This window comes from Aspergillus uvarum, assembly GCF_003184745.1.
Source record: "Aspergillus uvarum CBS 121591 unplaced genomic scaffold BO82scaffold_62, whole genome shotgun sequence".
In the NCBI taxonomy this organism is placed as follows: Eukaryota; Fungi; Ascomycota; class Eurotiomycetes; order Eurotiales; family Aspergillaceae; genus Aspergillus; species Aspergillus uvarum.
The window spans coordinates 218,482-239,997 of NW_020291359.1; the positions used below are offsets into that span (position 1 = coordinate 218,482).

The window sequence follows — 21,516 nt, forward strand, 5'->3', positions numbered from 1 at the left end:
ATAATATACACTTTTCTTTTATCTTCTACTAGACAATGGCTCATGCCATGATATTTCCCCCGAACCCAACTGGACGGCGCTTACCATTATTTTCCGGAACGATGGCCATGACCTTGTAGATCTTGCCCATCCCACCGCCGCCTTTCTCAACCAGTCTCTTCCAGCCAGTCTCTAACGTCTTCTGCTTCGACTCATCCGTCACGCTCTTGAGCAGCTGCTGCATCCGCTCCGCGATTCCCATGGCATGCAAGAAATCACCCTGCTCAACCGGTCCATGAACCTCAACGCCTTCGCTGGCCTCGATGGCCGCCTCAGCCAACGCAGTGAAGTCCACGTCGGCACTTACATCCACCTGTCCCGGCGCCGAAAGTGCCGGCACAGTCTGATGGTGTTGGATTCCACGGAGCGAGTTAATGGGCACCGTAGCAAGAGTGCCATAGTCCATGATCAGCGCTGCGCCGGAAGGCACACGCTTCGCCGCAGCCGGCGTCTCCCCATCAGTAGCAGCAGCAGCCTTCTTCGTGGCCGTGCGAGGCGGTTCTGACGCCCCGCCGATCCGCCTTGCAAAGTCAGACGCATAGATTCGGCTCTCAGGACTGACCTCGATCGTAGAGCCCGGCTGAGACTTCAAAGCGCGATACCGTTCCGAGATTTCAGGGATGACCAAGGACGACGGCGTGGACGCCTTGGCCAGCGTCAGTTTGAACTCCGGTTCTCCCTCGATGTTCTCCTCCACAGCCTTGGGGTTGAGCGTCACCAACAGCTCGCGCCATTGCGGCACGTTCGCGGCCTTCAATGGTTTCCGGAGCTTTGCAGGTCCCGTGGGCGTCATGACCTCGTCCTTCGGCTCGTTCTCCGGTGCCGGGGGCACGGACTCAAAGGCATGGATGGGTAACGCGTCGAAGAACTCGTGTGCGAATATGAAGGGCGTTTTACTCTCCTCTGCACACACACAACCCCAGATGGGATATCGAATCAGTACGGCCCACGGACCCAAAACAGTAGAGAGGGAGGGGACTAAAGCATCCTCACCATGCGGCAGCAGCCGAATATCCTCCACCCAGATAACCGGCACGTCAAAGTACTTGCACACACTCCGGTGGCCAATGTCCGTTTCCTCCATCGCCGCATCCTCGCCGCAGAGCAACCGCTTCTGAACCTCTCTCAACGTCGAACTCGCCTCAACCAGATATATCGCCTCGATGCTCGACGCAAAGCTTTTGAAATTGCGGAACGTCTTTATGATGAACATAACCGCCACCCATCGTTAGAAATCTAGTCCCTCACTCCACACAGTGGGAATAATGTGTGGGAAACTCACCCTCAACATATCGTCCATCAACGTCCCCTTCCCCGGCCCAACCTCCATGAGCTGCACCCCACTCCTTGTCCGTCCCTGCGCGATCCACTCTGTAATCGTCCAGATCCCGACCAGCTCGCCGAACACCTGCGAGATTTCCGGCGAGGTCACGAAGTCGCCTTTCTTGCCGAAGACCTCGCCTTCGCCCGCGGGCCGGGTGGTGTAGTACCCTCCTTCTGGGGAGGTGAGGACTTGGCGCATGAACGCCGCGATGGGGATGGGGCCCGTAACCTATGTTTTTGGGACAGGTGCGTTAGTTCTATCGGTAGTGTTTCAGGGTGCGGACTGGGTGCGAGCAGGGGAAAAGGAAAGATAGCTGTCTTGGAACAGAAAACGCTACCTTCATGGCATTAGCCAGGGTTTGGGCGAGAGGGGTCGACCATTGGCGGTTGTTGTCGAATGAGGATTGACATCTTCGTGCGGACAGGACGAGGGTCTGCGTCTGCGTTGCGCGTTTTCTGAGCGCGCGGAGATGCGTCAGGGCACGCCCGGTTGCTGGATGCATCTTGCGCGCACCGTCCTACGCTATGGGTAGGTGCGAGGAGTGCGTTCGGTTGCGGGATGAGGCTCAATTGTTTTGATCGTAGGACCCCAGACAGGTTTCCATTAGCGTTGATTCGAGGGATGAGCAAGTAATAGAGCTATGCTGCTGAGATAGACATTACGCCTTCTCCAACTTCTCCGCAAAACTTCCGCGGCACGTGATTGTGTCCTGGGCCTTATCGATTATCAACGCTTTCCGGATACGGGCATGAGCTTGGTTTGAATTAATTGAGATTTAGTTTACATGTTTCTGTTCTACCCGTAAATTCTACTCATTTCCCCGATGTATACATTTTCCCCTGAAATTAGGTGGCATAGATCGATTTCGCTACCGCCAGTGACGGCTCAGCGATGATAGCGCCTGCCCTGCGGTTGTTGGCTCTGCTGTGGCGCATCCACCATCATCTGGTCACTGTAGAGACCTGCCTCTTGCGTGTCCTGGTTCGAGGCTCCGCCGTTTCGGGGCCCATTCCGATAGGCCCTGTTATTCCATCTGCGGTTGTTGCCCCGCGGTCTGTGTGGTTCGACTGCTTGGTTCTGCTCGGTGAACCCGTAGTTTCCGTCTTGAACCGTCGTGTCACCGGAACGGTGCGAGCGGCGGTCTCGATCCGCTTGCTCCCGGAGGTTGTTGAAGGGGCTCTGTGGGCTCTGGTAGTTGGTGGCACCGTGGTCGGCTCCGAGGCTGAGGGGTTTCAGACGCATCGAGATGATACGGCCATCAGCCTGGCCATTTATTAGTGTCAGGCTGAGATTAAACGCGAAAAAAACTGACCCTCTGGTTGTGAAAGTTGGCGATCGCGCTGTCTGCGCCCTGTCTCTCTGCAAAGGTGATTTCGGCCGACACTGCGGGGTGCTGCGTGATCACCCAGCAGCTGAGGACTGGGCCGGCCACGGGCTCAAGAGCCGCTTGAATGTCGGCGGCGGTGGTTCCTGGTGCAAAGTTGCTGCCGACTACCACGGAAGGTCCTGAGCCAGCACCCTTGATGGTCATCCCCACCTTATTGCCTCGTACGGTTGCTTGTCCGCTATCGGGAAGGAGTGCAGAGAGCAGGCGCTGCTCGTCGGGACGGCGCTGCTTTGCGCCAGGTCGATCGGTCTGACGCGCCTTGGGGCGGGCCTGGTGAATGGCGGGCTTGGGGTTTATTCTAGGATTTGCAGGCGAAGACGTCGGGCGCTGGAATGAGTCGGTGAATAGTTAGTATTTTTATTCAACCAGAGAAGCCGGCGCGATACCGTTGGGTTGATATTTACCTTGGCTACCCCGATGCGACTGGCGAGACTACCTGGCTTCGCATCCTGTGTCTTCTTTGCGCCTTTTGCGGCGCCCCCATTTGTTTGTCGGTTCTTACCGAGTAGCTGGTTTGCAAGGTTTTCGTTCTGCTTTCTTTTGCGATCTTCAAGCAGAGCTTAGCTCGAGTGTCTAGGCTGGTGAATCGATTGCACTGAACGATGAAAAAGCTTACCAGCTTGAATGATGGCATTGAAGTCAGCGGCAGCCTTTCCGGCAGCCATGATGGAAGGTAGTAAGACCGATAGAGGGTCCGAACGACCAGGAAAATGCTCGAGTATTTGACTCGAGACAAGCGTATGAGAGATATGCCGGGTATTAGAGGCCCTAATGGAGAGACACGTTGACTGAGGTGGTTCGAGAAAACGGTTGAGGGAGAGTTGTAGGTCGAGCTGAATCAAAGCGCGGCGGAAAGCATTGAATGCTCGGATTGGAAGTTGGAGTTCCGGCGCGGGTTCCGCTTCCACTTCCCTATTTCTATTTCTATTTCTATTTGCGTACACTTGGAGTACTCCAGGTTGACACTTTCTCCTACCCCGATGGAGTCCTATTAAATCGCCATCATGAGCTTCGGGCCCAGGATGTCTTATCACAGTCTCACCCTTGCGAGCCATCCAGTCTGAGTAAAGAAACCCAGTCTTCGAAATGATCGGGTAGCTGCAACACAGGCTGTTCGGTTCGGCTTTTGTCTGTGCAACTTTCAATTCAATTCATTTGTCATGGCCAGAAAGGAAGGTACTTCCCACTCCCACCCAACACCTGCCTCTGTCCGACATTGCAAATGCGCCTGTCGGACAGCGTGGCGGGTTTGTTATGGCTTCCTTCAGCCTGCCTGGTCCTCGCCTTAATCTGCCTCGCCCTTTGAGTAGATCCCATGCAAGAAACACCCGGTCCTCGTCTTTACAATCGACGACAAGCATCGGACTTTCTGCCACGGCTTGGTAAAACACGGTTGGGTCTAGTTCCAACTTCTTTTGGGGGGTTCTTCTTGGAAAGACTTCAATTGAGGCGAGCAATGGATGTACCAGACCCGGCCATTGGAAACAACCGACATCGCCCGGCGTCATCGTTCTCTTTTACTCTCTGCTACCCCGTCAGCCGCAGGAACAGGTATGCCTCTGCCTCGACAATATCAAGAGGAGTGCTGATTGTTTAGGGCTGCCATACGACGGCTTACCGCCCCCTCGCCAGCATGTGAGGAAAGCATTCACTACCCAGTCTTCAATCCGCGAGATCCGCGACACAACCCTGATGCTATCGCCTCGTCATGGCTGGCGAATGACTATGATCTCTCCCAGCAAACAGCTTCACCAAGAACAAGTCGTTGGATACAGGACCTGCCCAGAAGATCTCTTCGAAGAGCCCACCTAAGACTACTTGCACTGAGGTCGGGAATACGTCGGCGATCCAGTGGCCCTCCACCTGTTCGCACCGGCCACCCCAGCGCCTGCTCCTCGGCGGACTCGGCAAAAGACTCGCTGGATCAGCAGGGAACACTCTACTCATCCACGGTGTCCGAGGCTAGCACTGCCGAGGATGTTGATTTCGGAGCCGACCTCCAACGCATCAGCTGCAAATATCCTTCGGAACCGGATGGCGACATCAGCAAGTATCTGCAGAAACTACCGATTCATGTCGAATGTGAAGCAGAAAGTCTTTTTCTGAATGGTTCGACTGTGCGTCACTGTCGCTCCGAGGCGGTTCTCGCTGTCCCTAGATTCGAGGTCAATTCGACGGAATCACAACATGGACATACCGCGAGGTTGCAAACCACAGCGTTTCAGGGATATCATAATGCAGCAGAAGCTGTGAATGAGTCCAATGAGGCTGTGACGGGTCAGGAGTCTCGCACCGCCACCACTACCGTGTCAGTTAGGCCCAACGATTCTGGCGAACCCAGCCCGAGGGACAGCGAGATGGAACGCAGCAATCACTATTTTGCTGCACCGGGATCTTCATCGAATGATCCCAATGACCCTGATTCACAGTCGCAGTCTTTTACGCGCGTGAGTCCCAGTATTGACACTGCCTCAAGTTCAGCCCCCACCAACTCGCGCAAATCGAGTGCGCTGCGGATGTCGATCAATGCGATCAACAGTTACAAGCCAGCCATGACTCGCTGCAAGACTAATCGTGTGTCTGAAACGCCTCAGATAATAGACGCCGACTTTGCCGTGGAGTCTTTGAAATTGTGCGACCGATTGGGAAATAGAGACAGCCATGCTCCCGAGGTGGATCAGGAGAGCGAATCGCCGTTCCATGGATTCAACCAATCTGAGGAGACACCAACAAGGGCCAGCGAGCCTTGCGAGACTGAAGTCAACACACCAGGTTCGCCGTTCCCTGAGAACACGATGACTGCGATGCCGCAGACAGTTGTGGCATTTAACCGCTCAGCGGATCCTGACGGGCCGGCACATGTAGGTCATGAGGCCGCTACTGCGTCCATTACTGGTGTGAATGAACAAACAGGATTCGGCCCGCTGATGGAAGAGAGCATTGGGGGATTTTCCCAGAACGACGAGCAACGGTTTATGTTAGAAATGGATCAGGTGTTAGAGGAGCCATGGCCCACCATTGATACCGATGATTTGGCGTCACTTCTCGCCCTTAGAGATGAGTACTTCCTTGTCGACAAGTCACCCGATATCCGCCCCGACCGTGATAATAATGCACTCAAGTCCGAAAGAAGCTTCACTGGCGACGGCTGCTTATATAGTGGGCCTGGACTTGATCGCCATTCGTCGACCAGGACTCAAGGGATCCCCGAGATCGTGGGCCCGAGATCCGCCATACAATTACAGGGTCCACGGTCTGCCCGCGCCGAGCGCGATGCCAGTGACTCCACTGACGAGTATGTCTCCGGCTATCCTGCGAGGTATTACTTTTCATCTCGAAGACCTTAATTCTTAATTCCCATTGCCAGTTCTATATTGGCGGACCAGGCGACTCTACCATATTTTTACATACACCGCTCAATTGACTCTCCAATGTTCGAGGCTCATGAACCAGGGAGCGAGCTTTTCTGAAATAGTCTTTCTCTTCGCTCCCTTGGAGTTGTTCCACAACTTTTATGCCCTAAACCCAAATATTAGTCCCCTGATCGCTACCTGGGAAGCCTTCCAGATAATGGTGTTGAAATTCGTAAACGGGCTATCAAATGTGTCACACCCACGAGGCGAAACTCTATATCTAGTCCAACCGTAAAAGTACATCCTTCATAGCCAAGGGAGCACTACCCCAGGCGCAAGGTAAACCCCGCCCCGGCCTCCGGGCCATCGGCACCCGCCTGCGCACCACCAAACACGCTCGCGAAATCCAACTTGGGGGCTTCCTGGCCGCGCTTCGGCGCCTCGGGGGTCTCCCGTCGTCTCCGTTTCTCCTGGCCCGCCTTGGACGGGAAGGTAGGGAACATCTCCTTGGGCTTGGGCCGAGGGTCTTCGCGGAAGTACGGATGGGCCAGGCATTGCTTGGCCGACGGGCGCGCATTGGGGTTCAGCGCCAGGAGCGATGACAGCAGCCGCAGGCCCTCGTTGGTCAGGTACGGGAACTTGCCGCGCGGGAGGAGCGGCGGGTTGGCACCACCACTGCCCGGGGCTGAGGCAGAGGATGGGAGGCGAAGGGATTTGGCGTTGGGAAGGGATCGGAATTCCGGCCACGTTTGGGTTGTTGGTGGGCCGGTTAGGGCGAAGATCTATTGGTCGTTCGTCAACTCTCAAACTGTTTTCACTGCAAGGGTGTAATGGATGGGGGCGAGAGAGGGCGGATGAAGGCGCATACCTTGGACACCTGATCGACCTCATTCTTGCCCTGCAGCAGGGGCTCCTTGCCCAGCAGCTCCCCGAAGATACACCCGATGCTCCACAGGTCAATCTCCGGGCCGTACTTGTCGGCGCCCAGCAGCAGCTCCGGGGCGCGGTACCAGAGGGTGACGACCAGCTGGGTCAGCTTGGGCGGCGGCGGGTCGCCGTAGTAGCGGGCCATGCCGAAGTCGGCGATCTTGATCTCGCCGCGGTTGTTCATCAGGAGGTTCGAGGTCTTGAGGTCGCGGTGCATGATCCACTGCGCGTGGAGGAAGTCGAGCCCGGAGATGATTTGGAGGAGGAGGGTTTTGGTCTCCGACGGGAGGAAGGGTTCGCGCATGTCGTCCAGGAGGGTCTTGAGGTCGTGTTCCAGGAAGGGCATTACGAGGTAGACTCTGGGTTGGGGGTGATCTCTGTTAGTATGGAGCGGTTTCGTGTTCACTTTGAGGGGATTTGTGGAATATCACTTGGGGAGAGGGGGGCTTCCATGGCGTTGTGTACAAGTGAAAACGTACTCATCCATCTTGGTCCCCATTACTACCTCTCGTAGTTCAATGATGTTCTGATGTCGCGCTTCGAATAAGGTCTGGATCTCTCGGAGCCCCGTCACCGGGAACCCCTCCGGCGAGGTGGGCTCCAGCTTGAGCTTCTTGAGCGCCACGATCTCGCCGGTCGTGATGTCCTTGGCGCGGCTGACGAAGCCGTAACTGCCTTCTTCGATGTGGTTGAGGCGCTCGAAGTTGTCGACATGGCGACAGGGGCCCCATTCGGAGGCTGGGAGTGTGAGGAGGTTGTTCCCTTCGGCGGTGGTGTTGGGTTTGGATGGTTGCGGGGATTGTCGGGCTTGGTCGTGGTCGGTGGAGAGGCGGCGACGCTTGGAGGGTGGAGGCGCGTCGGCCTGGGTGAAATTGTGATCTTGCGATTGAGCCTGGAGTTTGGGCTCTTGCCGCTGTTGTTGTTGTTGCTGTTGCTGCTGTTGCTGCTCGTCTAGCTGACGTTGTTTCTCGGCTTTGGCGCGTCGTTTCTCTTCCTTTTCGCGTTTGCGTTGGGCGAGAATGGCCTCCGTCTCTGGGTCATCGTCGTTGGCCCAGCGGGATTTCGAAGACATGGTCTAGATGTGCAGGCTATTGGTTGGACGACATAGGCAATTGTGATGTTGTTGTTTGGTGATTTGAGGCACAGAGGTGAAGCTGTTGGAGCTCAGCTACTATCGCAACCTCGACCATGAAGATGAACGACAGGGCACCCGGATGATTGGCCGGATGACGCTATGGGTTGACGGAGCGGGTCTGAGAAGGAACTAAACCTGATCGGGAGGTTGATTTCAAAGCCGCTCCCCGCCTCGGCCCGCATTCAAGAAGACGAGGGAGGGAGGGGTACGCCGTACAGTATCTGATCATTCTGTGATTCTGGCTGCTGCTGCGTTACGGACTGGAACTCTGCGGGCTCTACTAGACGAGATGACTATCGAACCTTTCCAGGTGGGTGGTGTTGCTTTCTACGCCATGTGTTACGCAGTCCTAATCAATCCAGACCACCTTCGCGGTCCCGATGACCTGCGAGGGTTGCGTTAAAGATGTCTCCGCGTCGCTCCAGAAGTTGGACGGTATGACAGCCAGTTTCCCCTCCACGTTGCCCACTCAGCTCTAACCAGGACCTGTTTTAGGGATCAGCAAGGTTGAGGCCAGCCTGAAGGATCAACTGGTCTTCATTGAGGGCACCGCGCCGCCCAGCTCCATTGTCACTGCTATCCAAGCTACGGGTCGTGATGCGATCCTGCGAGGAAGTGGCACCTCCAACAGTACGTGCTCTGCCCCCCCCCCCCCTTTTTTGTGTGTGATGTGGCAAGTCGGGTTGGATGGGATTATGCTAACTCCGGTGGTGTGATCTTTTTTTTCCTTTTGCCTCCAGGTTCCGCGGTGTGCATCCTCGAAACACATTCCACTGCCGTCTCGAACAAGATCCGCGGTCTCGCACGGATGGTTCAGGTGTCGTCCACTATGACCCTGGTGGATCTGACGATCAATGGCCTCGCCCCGGGCAAGTACGTGGCGACCGTGCGCGAAGCGGGCGATATCTCGCAAGGAGCGGCGTCAACGGGAGGCATTTGGGAGGCCGTCAAGGCCAAGGTATTGGGCTCGCCGGAGCCCGCTAAGGAACCACGTGGGGTCTTTGGGTCCGTGGAGGTTGACGAAAAGGGACGCGGCAATGTCTTTTTGGATCGACCGGTCGCGATCTGGGAGATGATTGGCCGCAGTATGGTGGTGTCAAAGAATGCCGAGGGCCCCTTTGACCGGGAGGACTCGAACACATTGGTTGGGGTCATCGCTCGTAGCGCGGGGGTGTGGGATAACGACAAGATGGTGTGTTCCTGCTCCGGCAAGAATGTTTGGCAGGAGCGGCAGGAGCAGGTCTCCCAAGGAATGGTATAGAGGGATCTGATAATGGATAATGGCGGGTTTGGCAGGATATCTGGTGTGATTTGACTACATCAGAGGGCATAAGCCGTTCTATGTATAGCACAGAGAAGAGGGGGTGGGGTCACCGTGGAATTGCTTGTGCATAGGCAATTAGTTGGATTGACCAGTATGACTACTACTATCAGAGATAGCTTGATAATTACGAGCCACATGAATGATGGATGACTCGAGTATTGCTGGGAGGCAGGAAGACGAGGAAGAAGAAGAGAAAGACACCGACAACAACCCCAGACTCAGGTGACTGGCAGCCATGCAGGAGCAACTGCACGACACACCGACTAGTCGTGGGCAAGGCATGGCAAGAACACTAAAGATAGATCGATACCTAAGTTAGTACTCATAGAGTCATAGTACAACGGTCCGACAGGGAAGGGAGTGGGAGAGGGCGATAGGGTGCGCAATGAGGCCCGTATTCCAGAGTGGGTCGATCTAACAAGTTGGAGGCAGGAATGGTCAATTCGTTCAACCGCAAGCGCCGTGGCGGGGAAATTTGCCAATGCACTGAAAGTATAATCCTCCATCCATCATCTCATCTCCAGGTTGGCAGGATGAACCATTGGCATTGGGTTCGGTGTGATTCGAGCCCAGGGCAAGAACTCCATTGTCGGTCTGCCCGTCTATCTGAATGTCCGAGTGCTTGTGTGATGGTGGATGGCTTGGTAATTGTAATTGTGACAATTCTGCAGCCCCGCATGGCTTTGTCCACCGGGAACGGGGCAGTTAACTGGAAGTAGGAGGTCATAGTAAATACCTCCGTAATCTCCTTGGAAAATCTCCTGATATGAAGGCACAACTCCAATCAGTTGGGCTCGGATGGATCGACTCTCTTCTGCTGCGATGTGATGAAAAGCGTCACCCCCTGCAGCATCCAATCCAATCCCTGGCTGGAAGAACCGATGCTGCTGGGATGTGACCAGGATCAGACCTTTTTTTACTCAATACCCACCTATTTTTATTATTTCCCCCCTCTTTCCTTCTCCCCTTCCATCCACAAACTGCATTGCACTGCACTACACTGCACCATCCTGAGTAGTTCCTGGCTGACAGGCTGCTTGCTTGCTGCATTGCTGTACTGCAATCCCTTCCCCTTCCTCTTCCCCTTCCTCTCCTTCATTTACTATTCTCTGCACGCTAATCCCAGTCTTGCCTTGATCTTCTTTCCTTCGGTCTATTTTCTCCCTTCTGCATCGGTACTCCGTCCCTGCTAACCACTTCCATTTCTGTTTTTGTCCGTCCCCGTCGGCCATCATCATCATCATCATCATCATCACCACCAGCATCAACATCAACATCATCTCTCAACCTGAAGGAGGGAAACGTGTTTGTCGTCCAGTCCAAGCTCTAACCACGCGGAAATCCAAAGCAAATCAAATCCCATCACCCACGAAACAAACTTTACTCTCCCAACCTTCTCATCCCCTACGTATCCCGCCCCAGCCAGTCTGGTCTTCCTTGCCTTCGTCTTGGCTGGTCTCTAGACGGTCATCGCTAGCGGCTGGGTCGCGGCATCCGTGATCTAATTATATATCCGATCTATCTATCTCTTGAGTTATCTATCTCTCCCGCTAAGAGACCCATTGCGCATGGTCTATTGCTTGCTCGCCGTCTGCGCTCAGTCTCCTCCGTCCCGGTTCCACCGTGTGATTCCATCCCTGTTCTCGGCGTGGTCGAGGACTCTGTCGTCAGCGTGCTGGTCCGATCAATCACAAGTCGGGGACATATATACTACGACGTGGGGTTCTCGACCGGGCAGCCCCGTCTGCGTCGTATTTTCAGGTCAGTACCAGGGCGACTGCGGCACCTGATATCGCCTATTGTTGGTGCAACGGGCTCAAGTCAGACATGTCCATCAAGCAGGTAGGTTTGCTTCACCCCTACCACAAGGGCAAGCTGAGTAGGGCTCACGTCACTCAGGAGATTGAGACCTGGGTGCAAGCCCTGAACCACTACGACAACCAAGAATACGATGAGGCCCTTCAGGTCTTCAGCGCCATCGCCGAAACATCTAAGATCCTTTTCAACTGTGGAGTCATATATGCCACCTTGGGAGAGCACGACAGAGCAGTAAGACGGTCCTTCATCCACGACAGGCCCTTATACTGACGGCAATCTAGGTCGAGTGCTACCAACGAGCAATCGGGCTAGATCAATACCTGGCCATCGCATACTTTCAAGAAGGAGTGTCCAACTTCCTGCTAGGTGACTTTGAGGAAGCCTTGGCCAATTTCAATGACACCCTGTTGTACCTTCGAGGTAACACCTCCATTGACTACGAGCAGCTGGGTCTCAAGTTCCGCCTGTACTCGTGCGAAGTGCTATTCAACCGCGGTCTGTGCTATATCTACCTGCAGCAGATGGGCCCAGGTCTCCAGGATCTCGACTATGCATCGAAAGAGAAGGTGACGCCGGACCACGATGTCATCAATGATGCAATCAAGGAACGAGCACAGGTACGTCTCCTTTGGGAGCGGAAGGAATCCAATCCTAATGGCAAACAGGGCTATACAGTCTTCTCCATTCCGGTAGGGGTGGTCTACCGGCCCAACGAGGCCAAGGTCAAGAATCTGAAGTCGAAAGACTACCTGGGTAAGGCCCGGCTGATTGCCGCGACAGGAGAGCGTAACGGCGTTCCGTCCGGCCCGCTGAATCTGGAAATCCCCCGAGCTCAGTCGGTTTTGGATCACCGTCATCCAGAGCACCTTCCGTTCGCCACCTCGCATCTGGTGCACAAGAACCTGCCCAGCCGGAGCCGTCAGCACTCTGAACCGCCCCTGAACCGTAATCTCTTCCCTCCTACTCCCCCGCCGGACGCAGACAAGGCGAGTACCAACAGCTCCACAGGAAGTCTTGGGACCACCGGTCGACCGGGGTCCATGCGCGCTGCGCCGCCCCCGCGGCTCGACCTGAACCAGGGCACCGGACACGAGACCGTCCTTAGCGAGAAGCCGCGAATCGGAACGACTCGCACGGCCTCCGAGCCTCGAAGAGCGGCAGCAGGTGCGTCGGCTCGCGCTGGCCCTCGGGAGGAACAGTCGTCTCGTGGTCGGGAAGTGCGTGGCCATCGACGAGGGGTCAGTGAGACGGGGTCTGCATCGACCTCGGGTGGGTATTCGGAGGGGGGCTACTCGGGCACGCGGTCCATGCCCGTGGGGTCCGGCTGGCCTCGGCAACGGGAACGATATATCGACGAGGAAGAAGAGTATGTCAGTGGGTCGGGCTCGGCGGAGAGCGACTTTGACCTGGTCGACGGACGATCGCCGCAGCGACAATCCCAGCGCGGGACCTCGCGAGCCCGGCGGCCCGAGGTGCGCAAGTACCGGGTCAAGACGCATGCCCACGAGGATACGCGGTATATCATGATTGAGCCGGTGATCGACTTCGCCGAGTTTGAGCGGCGGATCCGGGACAAATTCGGGTTCCGGACGTTGCTCAAGATCCGCATGCAAGACGATGGTGACATGATTACGATGGTGGACCAGGAGGATTTGGATCTGCTGATGAGCTCAGCCCGTGAGATGGCACGACGGGAGGGGAGTGAGCTCGGGAAGATGGAGGTAAGTCGTTTCTGGTGAGGTGTCGTGCACCACTGGGACTAACGTGAGGATAGATCTGGGTCGAGGAACGAGGGGTGATATGACTTAACGACTGACTGCATTGGTTGGCATTGGCGTAGCGTTCTGGTATACCCTTGTGGGCGGAGTAACATGGCTGGAATATTCACGAAGTGATGATTGTCTCTAATGAGCTAGACCAAGACCAAGAGTAATATCTACTTTACTTCTGGACCTGTCAGTGTGTAGTGTAGATGATTCCTACTTGGCCATGGTCACTTCCACTAAGTACAGTTAGAGACACTGATGACCCCTCTCGTCCTCATGCAACTGGCGCAACCGGGCGACCATTTCCTCCTTCCCCCAGCCATCCAACAGCCCCCTCCTGATCAAGTCCTGCTCACTCTCCGGGGCCATACCATTCGGCGCCGGCGGCCGACGATCCAGGTTTGTAGGGAACGGGTACCCTTCCCCAAGCGCCCGGACGAACGCCTCCCAGTTCGCATCCAGCTCCTCCCCCTCGTCCTCCTCGTCCTCCTCGTCCTCCTCCTCCTTCTTCTTCCCAGCCTCAGCATCGAACCGCCTCCTAACCTCCGGCCACACCGCCTCCACAACAGCCACAACATCCACGCTCTCCATAGTCTTGCCGACCGCCGCCCCAATCTGCAACAAATTCGCCCGTCTCTCAAACCCACTCTCCACCGCCAAACAATTCTCGCCCGCCGCATGCATCACCGCCGGATTAAAGAACACCGCATCCCCCTCCCGCAGCGGCAGGGCCACATACTCACGCTCAAAAAACGCCTTAAACTCCTCGCGCCGCCAGGCCAGATACCCGGGCTCGAAGCGCTGGCTGAACGGCAGGAAGCGCGTCGGCCCGCTGCGCTCCGGCATATCGGAGTGGGCGACGGCGCCCTGCAGCGTGAGGCAGGCGCTGGCGGCGTGCAGGCCCCGGGGGAAGCGGGCGCAGTTGCGGTCGTCCTGGAAGCCGAGGTGGTAGTCGCGGTGCGGGGCCTGGGCGTGGCCGCCCGGGCGGACGATGTTGACCTGCGCGGTGAGGCGGTATCCGGGACCGAGCCAGGTTTCGCTGACGGCGCGGAGCCACGGGTTGGAGTAGTAGGATACAAAGGAGGTGGGGTCGGCGAAGGCGTGTTTGCTGAAGCTGTTCCAGATGCGGGCGTTGTGGCCGGTGGAGAAGTGGTCGCCTTTGACGCCCGACGAAGCTTCGTGGGCGATGATGCGCGTGAAGGCGGCGGTCGTGGCGGTTAGGGTCGCTTGGTCTTGCTGGTCGTAGAAGTGTTGGAGGACGAAGATCCCCGGCCCCGCGGAGAGGATGTGGTACCATTCGTTTTGGACGGCGGCCAGGTCGGCGGCGTCGGTCAGGCTGAGCGTGCGCGTGCTGTAGATGGGGATGTTCTGGGTGATAATCGAGGCGTGCGGGTAGAGAGTGCCGTCCGTGGTTTGGGAGCAGAGGCGCTCGAAGTCCGGCAGGGATGGGGTAGGTGAGTCTAGGGAGATGAGTCGATTGAAGGGCTGCGGCGAGGCGGGGGTGGTGGTGGTGGTGGTTGAGGTAGTTTGGGTGTCGGGGTTTGTCACGCCCATGGTTGCTGGTGCTGGTGCTGGTGCTTCTTGTCTGTTTCGGAGATGGTTCTGTTGGGTGAGATGTTAAATGGTAATAGATGGGAGGTGATGAGAAGAATTCGAGGCAGCAATGAACAGAACAGCTGTATTTGTATCGTTAGGCGGAGCTGAAATCCCGAAAGTCTCCCAGAACAACAGAATCATCCAAGGTTTACTTGGATGACTTCCGAAAACCAAGCAGAATGAATAGACTGTGTGGATACGAATCCCCGGGATTGCACTGATGATCGTTATGTGTGCTGGTCTGTCTGGCTTCCCCACGTGGACGGCGGAAACCTAATCCCGAGGCAGATTTCAACAACTGGGAAGGTTACCACCGAGGTAGTTATGCATGCTCCGGGGCATTTGTCCTTCCCCAGTTGACAATCGTGTATTACAACTATACAAAGAAATCAGGCTCCAAACAGCTTCATATTCCGGCAAGACCTCTGCCCACATCCACCAGTAAAAGGCCAGCTGCGCCTCAAACCTGACATATACCAACCAATGGGTGAACATCTGCGTAGAGAGGACAACACGACAATGACCAGAATCAGTGATACCTCCTTCGCCATAAGGCTAACATGGTTCAAGGACAAAGGCAGAAAGGTATTCAAGTAGAATGGTTGGAGAAAAATTGGAAAAGAGTAAAATCGCAAGGTTGAGATCCTGCAATGGTCTCTCGCCGATAAGGTTAATATTCAAAAAAAAAAAAAAAAAAAAAAAAAAAAAAAAAAAAAAAAAAAAAAAAAGAATGCCAGCCTGCGCACAATTCTATATGTCCCGAATTTTCACCACAAGAGAACAGCCTGACAGATGAAAGATAAGGGGAGTATCGCTTCGTTGTGGTCATGTGCTTTTGGTATTATGCATTCATCATGACGACCCCAACATCAGAACTTAATGCAGAGTCAGTCGTCGCCAGTTCCTCCGTCTGGTTCGACTCGCGCAGGATCAGCTGGCTCTCCGACAGCGTCTCCACCAGCGAGCTTGGTCGTCCAGCGACAGTGAAAAGTATCTTGAGCAGAACGCTCTGCGCCTCAAGTCCCCCTTCCATGGTGGCGGTCTGGTGTCTCGTGTGTGTCAAAAGGATGCGGACCAGGGAGCGTATGTGCTCGTCAGTGGACGCATCTTGGATAGTATCCAAGCCATGGATCACACACACCATCAGGGGTGGAGCATAATAGAGGAGTATATCGATCAAGGAGAGCACTTCTTTCCACGAAGTCAGCGTGCCATTCAACGGCTTGAATCGTTCTGCACTCAGATTACACCCCGAATGGCTAATGATCACAGGAGGCAAGTATTCTATCAACTGTCGGATCAAGCTGTAGGCCAGAGCAACTAACTGTTGCTCATACGTCAACTCGTCGGTTCCGTTGGTGGACCGGGTACAGAAGTGGGAGATGACTGGCAAGCGGGCCTTTCGTGCCAGGCTGGCGTAGCACGTCGAAATGAGAAGGACGGGGCTAGGGAAAGCCGTGGTTGGCGATCCTCCCACGGCAAGCACCTGGGAATATGCATCGGTCGCCCACTGTTGCAAAGATGTCATGACATTCTCTTCTGCGATCACCTCCACATCAGGGTCCAGCTCAGGCGTCTGATCATCTGCGTCGAAGAAGTTTTCGAGGTGACTGGAAGCCAGCTGCAGCTCCGCACGCGTATACTTGTGCTTCTGGCCTCCTTCGCCCGATGTGAATCTATCCATGTCTTGCAAGGTGATATGGTCAGCATACCAAGCTGTTTGATTCTTCATGTATACCTTCGTTACCCTACCTATGTCCCTAGAAGCTGTTGTCGTTAAGCAAGCAATGCCAGTATTTTGCTGGCTCACCGGACGGATCTGGTGGCCCACGGTATCGAGCAAGTGCGCAAGTAGGGCATCTCTCTCCCTCAAGAGCCTTGCGCGCTTGACCGCATCCTGCGCAATTTCCCAGACCAGATGACGAATGAAAGCGTTCTCCGCTTTGTGGCGGCGATCCCTCCGCTGTAAACCAATCTGATCCAACCGGGCTTGTTCGAACAGACATAACTCCCTGTTGCAGGTCGTGTCGGCAATATCCTCGGTATCATTGTCGTCCTCATCGACGTCCATCATATCAGCAATTTCCCCCATTATTACTTTGGCGCTGTGCCGTAGATGGCCGACGAGATCTCGGAATGTGTGATACACGTTGTGGTTGGGACTCTTCAGCAGTCGGCATTTGGATTGGCGCACAAACCAGTCCATGAACTCGCCTAGGAAGAAGAAGAACAGTGTGTAGAAATGCGCGATCGAATGGATTGTGTCCTTTGAGCAGGACGACAGATCTGTTGTGATGGCCAGGCAAGAGGACCGGTTGATCATGACGAGTGATTTGATATATCCTTCCATAATCCTTGGATAGTTCGCAGATGCCTACGAGAAAGTCAATCACCCCAAGGAATGCAACGGGCTGCACTATAGAGATAAATTACCTTGAGCGTTGACTGAAGGACACTGTAGAAGAGAGACAAGTATGCTTCATTCTTCGGCAGGGCGCTCAAAAGGATGCTGTGGGCGTGAAGGGTGGATCTCAGCTCGGTGCAATGGTCACGGACCACTCGCTGCCTCGAGCTAGACGTCCAGACCGGCTCGATGCTGCTCACCAGACTCAAGACATCCTCTTGTCCCTGGGCGCGTTCCTGGAACTGGACAAGATCTGACGGGGTGAGAGTCTCCTGAAGCTTCTTCCAAGACAAGACGAGCTCGTTGTACTCGATATCAAGGATGGCAATCACGGGGTTTCTGATTTCAAATCAGATCAATCTAGGGAATTGAAGTTCGGGGTGGGTTGTGATCGCTGTGCTCCGCAATGGAGAGAAAGCACGGGCAGTCTCATTGATAGGGGGTATGGAGACGGTTGTAGATCACCCGAGACAAAGAAAAACAAAGTTGGGGAGGGGGGTCCACGAGCGGTCTAGACAATTAGGGAGAAAATGAGGCAGGGAAACAAATGCAGATGAAGTTTCGGCAGTAGCAAAATGGCAATTGGAAGATTGAAGGAAAAAGAACTGAGTAAGAGAACTTCAGGAAAAGACTCACGTTGATGGATGCCGCTTGTCAAAACGCTTTTTCCAGAGGGAGATTGCCTCAGCATTGGTGTCGATGGATTGAGGGGCCATGATGGGGTCCAGGCAGAGATTTGTTGTGGTAGGCGGTCGGACGAGCTCTCTCTCGTCGACTGGATCAATGGGTTCATGTCAAGGGGGGAGGAGAGTCGGGGTGTGGAAGGGGCGAAGGAAACGAGGGGGGTCAAAGGCAAAAAAAAGGTTAAACTTGATTCAAGAGCTGGTCGACCAGGCATTCAAGCGCGAGGATAAGGCGTAGAAAAGGAGGTTTGATGAAGAAGGCGGAGGAACTCTAACTGTCGGTCCCAGTTGTGTCCCTTGAGGAAGAGGTAGAAAAAGGACGGTCGTCGACTAATGGTTGATGGTCGTTGTGATTATGCCTTCATCTTGAATGAGTTGGAGTTAGCGGGTTATCCCGCTCGGGGAGGAGAACGTGAGGCAGAGAGAGAGGATGAAGAAGACAACTTGGTTTGGAAAATTGGAGGAGAAAGAAGGGAATGAAATGAGGAGAAGTAGGGAGAGAAGGGGAGGGTAAGAGAGAGAGAGAGAGAGAGATGGTGAGGGTGAGGGGACGAGCAGAGAAAAAACCATCCCCGAAGGGAGCAGGAGAAGGGAAAGAAAGGAACGAGAGGAAAACCTATTGAGGAAACTAAAAAAGTACCTCTGCAGAAGGAGGACTTTTTTAGAGACTACGATTGCCTGGTCTGATCAAATGAATCTGGTCTGACTATATTATTTTAAGTGTCTTTTAAGTCTTCCAGTATTGATATTATTATTATTATTATTATTATCAGATTTAATTCCTCCTCTCTAGTTCTGGTGCCAAATTAATTTTGATAGGCAATGGAGTTATCAATCATTTCAAGCCTCGTTTTGATCAGTGGGATCTGGCAAGTTTGGGGGATATTTATTATTGTCACTGAGAGGGAGAATGATCAAAAATTTAAATTGTTCTTAGAACATCACGGGACAGACAAAGAAACTAAGTTTACGTTGATTGTCTTGTTGATTTGCGTTGACTTGTTGACTTCTTCTACTCTGTACCTTGACTGATACCGCAGCGGGTACATAAATACTTGGGGAAGTTCCTTAGAGTCGCGCCTCTTTCTTCCGCCATTACTTCGTGGGGAGCCAGCCCCCCTTTCCACCCCGCAAGATGAAATTTGAAGTAATTATACAGCTACAACACCTACACACCTACACACCTATACATACTTATAGATACACACATACACAGAGAGACAGAGAGAGAGACAGCAAGAAAAAGAGAAACTATGTCGAGGCCGTACTTCCGACCGTGTGAGAACATCTGACCGGGGCCCCGAGCTATCATTGCTGGATTGGGCAATAGGCGCTTTGGAGTCGATGGGAGCCTCGGCCTCGTCGGCAGCGCAAAACTGACCCTCCCCCCTTCCAGCAGGGAAAGAGGGAAAAAAAAAAAAGAGCTGGCACGCCTCCCTGGCTCCTTTGAACCAATAACGCGCCACCCGCGTGTTCGAGGCCTCCAGCAGGGGTAGCAGAAGCGGAAATGCGCTGGAGGATGGATGGATTACTATTCCAGGCCCTGGCTGGAGGGCCTACCCTCCTCTGAGCGTCGTCGTTGGCTCCTAATTTGGGTCCCACCTAGGATGGCGCGCGCCCTGGCCCTTTCTTCTTCGCCGTTTGTGTCTTAGGGGGGAAAGGTTAGGTGGTGATCTTACTGTAGTCCGATCATGAGGATGAGAGGCATTGGATCAGTAATAAATCCACAGAGTTTAAAGGGTAACTCCATCCAAGCACTGCTACTGCCACTGCTACCGAGTCATTCCCGGGGAGGCCAACTGCCTGGATGAGTGAGCTGTATATAGACCAACGCCGGTCGTATGCATGCATGGATCAAACATTTTCGGATTGACTCCCCCTATGGAAGGAAGGAGCAGAGCACCTCCAGGCACTCGCAGCACACAGGGAGCGAGAAATAATCGGTTCGAAATGAGCTTAATTTATTTTGATTGACCTGGGTTAATTTTGCCTAAATCTGTCCTCCTATCCACCATCGCCAGTCAATTACCATCGAGACCTTCAGAACAACAGTCATCTGTGTTTGGTCGCCCGTCTGACACTGTCACCAGAGGGAATCTTCAGGTCACCCTTTATTGAAGGAATCAGAGACCATTCTGGTCCTTCTCCCGAGCGAGCATGCTGATAATCAACCACCGCTTGGGGTATTGGTAGGGTACAAGCGGCAGGATCTCCACCATTCCGTGAACCACTTTTGAGTTACGAACTGATACGAGCATGGAGTACTCCGTACTGGTGCTGGGCAATCATTCACAGTGTGTATCACTGGAGGCAAGACTAGTATCTCGTAGTCACCGCCGCCTATCAACCAGCTTACCGGTACTCATTGATACATATGTAGGGACGGTCGATCTCTGTGGGATACTCCATTCAAACTAGAAGGGGGAAAAACAAATTCATGAGGCGAAAACAAATGAACAAGAGGGGATTGGTGGTGTTGCATCCCGGCGACCCGACCGCCAAAAAAAAAATAAAGAAATATCGAGTTCCCAGCAACTCGGGTCACTCATGACATGGAAACTAACTGTGTTGTTCGAAGAATAAGATTATAGTAATTGTTATCATTAGTCCCGCCCGGGAATCAATCGAATCCAAGTCACTAATATAGATGATTGGAACGAGGTAGGGAGAGAGGGGGGGGGAAACCGACAGCAAGGGGAGGGGGTCAGTCAGCAAGAAGGAGAGAGGGAGATCGAGAGAGTACAGACACAGGTCGGGACGGAACACACGGACCAAGCGTTGCTGTCACGGGCCCACGCCGCGGTGAAGGTCGAGACCCGGCTCCATCCACCAATCCAAATTGCTCTTTCCCCCTCTTCTTCTTCTTCTTCTTCTTCTTCTTCGTCTTCTTCTTCTACCTCCACTCCAGCATCACCACAACCTCCACCTTCTCCTCCATCACCCATTTTACCTAGACCAGGATAGATGGCATACCACCAGTTGATCACGGCTTTAGTCGGTAATACGGCAGTACAGCATCATCCTCTTCGACTGCCGTCCCCGATAATATCTACTCCATGAATAAGCGCGGTCGAAAGTCATCCCTATACTGCGTACCTTATGTTGCGACCGGGCTCAATCGCCTTGTCGCCGCACGTCTCCTTCTCTTTCTTCCCCCCTTCCCCCCTTATATGTGCAGCCGAATATAGTATATCTGTCGGTGCGCATAGTTACCTTTTGGGGCTGGTGTATGTGCTTACTTGGGTAGTCCAGCCCGCCGAGCAGACAATTTGCTAGGATACACAAAGTACGGGAGTACTGTATCATCGATGTCGGCAGTCGGTAGCCATCACTAGAGTAGTCACTATGGCAAATCTGGGGGGAGCATGGGTGTGATACAACATTCTCTAGCGAGGAGGCACAACAGATTCGGCTCGATCAGCTTTCTCACTGCCTAAGTGGCCCTGTCTGATTGGAACTTTCCCCTGAGCATCCTCGACCTGTCAGTTTCGTGTGCGCATGCAGAGTGGCTGGATCTTCCTGGACACATTCCACCCGTTGCCCTGTTGGGCCGTGCATGGGTAGTGTCAACATAGACCGTGGGTGTAACTACCTATAAGTTATATACGGATGCCTCTTTCAGATGTACTCCGGCTGGCGTAGGTAAATTAGGTGGGCTTCTCATGGCTGAACTCATATGCAGTAAAAGAGAACGCCCCCCCCCCCTCCACCCGGATATAAGTATTGGGTTGGAACCCTCCACATTTATTGGAGAGCCCGC

At 54.2% G+C, this 21,516-nt stretch overlaps 8 protein-coding genes across 8 annotated transcripts; 3 read left to right on the forward strand and 5 right to left on the reverse strand.

The window, feature by feature from the left end:
- Positions 1-8: 8 nt before the first annotated feature.
- Positions 9-3,601, reverse strand: BO82DRAFT_386310 (DUF185-domain-containing protein). The gene is made up of 8 exons (XM_025638242.1): positions 3,367-3,601; positions 3,155-3,297; positions 2,676-3,077; positions 2,303-2,626; positions 1,701-1,802; positions 1,322-1,591; positions 1,033-1,237; positions 9-942 (listed from the first exon to the last, which is right to left on the reverse strand). Exons 1-8 carry the CDS (start codon positions 3,413-3,415, stop codon positions 41-43), a joined length of 2,397 nt encoding a protein of 798 aa, XP_025488126.1. The 5' UTR covers positions 3,416-3,601; the 3' UTR covers positions 9-40.
- Positions 3,602-4,642: 1,041 nt separating this feature from the next.
- On the forward strand, positions 4,643-6,097 carry BO82DRAFT_292529 (uncharacterized protein; the record flags this gene model as incomplete). The annotated part of the gene is made up of 2 exons (XM_025631766.1): positions 4,643-4,900; positions 4,976-6,097. Coding segments are annotated over 2 exons (1,380 nt in total), but the record flags the coding sequence as incomplete, so codon positions are not given.
- A 95-nt stretch (positions 6,098-6,192) lies between these two features.
- BO82DRAFT_357882 (serine/threonine-protein kinase ppk23) lies at positions 6,193-8,200 on the reverse strand. The gene is made up of 3 exons (XM_025636139.1): positions 7,510-8,200; positions 6,972-7,389; positions 6,193-6,885 (listed from the first exon to the last, which is right to left on the reverse strand). Exons 1-3 carry the CDS (start codon positions 8,100-8,102, stop codon positions 6,427-6,429), a joined length of 1,470 nt encoding a protein of 489 aa, XP_025488128.1. The 5' UTR covers positions 8,103-8,200; the 3' UTR covers positions 6,193-6,426.
- A 211-nt stretch (positions 8,201-8,411) lies between these two features.
- On the forward strand, positions 8,412-9,452 carry BO82DRAFT_357884 (copper chaperone CCS1). Its single transcript, XM_025636140.1, has 4 exons — positions 8,412-8,475; positions 8,528-8,600; positions 8,661-8,795; positions 8,906-9,452. The coding sequence occupies exons 1-4, from the start codon at positions 8,455-8,457 to the stop codon at positions 9,424-9,426; spliced, it is 750 nt and encodes a 249-aa protein (XP_025488129.1). The 5' UTR covers positions 8,412-8,454; the 3' UTR covers positions 9,427-9,452.
- A 1,547-nt stretch (positions 9,453-10,999) lies between these two features.
- Positions 11,000-13,215, forward strand: BO82DRAFT_171356 (putative PB1 domain protein). Its single transcript, XM_025630352.1, has 5 exons — positions 11,000-11,331; positions 11,389-11,538; positions 11,589-11,924; positions 11,973-13,028; positions 13,082-13,215. Exons 1-5 carry the CDS (start codon positions 11,317-11,319, stop codon positions 13,109-13,111), a joined length of 1,587 nt encoding a protein of 528 aa, XP_025488130.1. The 5' UTR covers positions 11,000-11,316; the 3' UTR covers positions 13,112-13,215.
- BO82DRAFT_357888 (phytanoyl-CoA dioxygenase family protein) lies at positions 12,928-14,740 on the reverse strand. The gene has a single exon (XM_025636141.1). The coding sequence runs from the start codon at positions 14,625-14,627 to the stop codon at positions 13,320-13,322; it is 1,308 nt and encodes a 435-aa protein (XP_025488131.1). The 5' UTR covers positions 14,628-14,740; the 3' UTR covers positions 12,928-13,319.
- Positions 14,741-15,510: 770 nt separating this feature from the next.
- BO82DRAFT_405798 (uncharacterized protein) lies at positions 15,511-17,789 on the reverse strand (the record flags this gene model as incomplete). The annotated part of the gene is made up of 4 exons (XM_025639518.1): positions 15,511-16,355; positions 16,422-17,043; positions 17,103-17,412; positions 17,710-17,789. The coding sequence occupies 4 exons, from the start codon at positions 17,787-17,789 to the stop codon at positions 15,511-15,513; spliced, it is 1,857 nt and encodes a 618-aa protein (XP_025488132.1).
- A 1,950-nt stretch (positions 17,790-19,739) lies between these two features.
- BO82DRAFT_395087 (uncharacterized protein) lies at positions 19,740-20,701 on the reverse strand (the record flags this gene model as incomplete). Its single annotated transcript, XM_025638772.1, has 3 exons — positions 19,740-20,033; positions 20,113-20,159; positions 20,525-20,701. 3 exons carry the CDS (start codon positions 20,699-20,701, stop codon positions 19,880-19,882), a joined length of 378 nt encoding a protein of 125 aa, XP_025488133.1. The 3' UTR covers positions 19,740-19,879.
- Between the last annotated feature and the right edge of the window lie 815 nt (positions 20,702-21,516).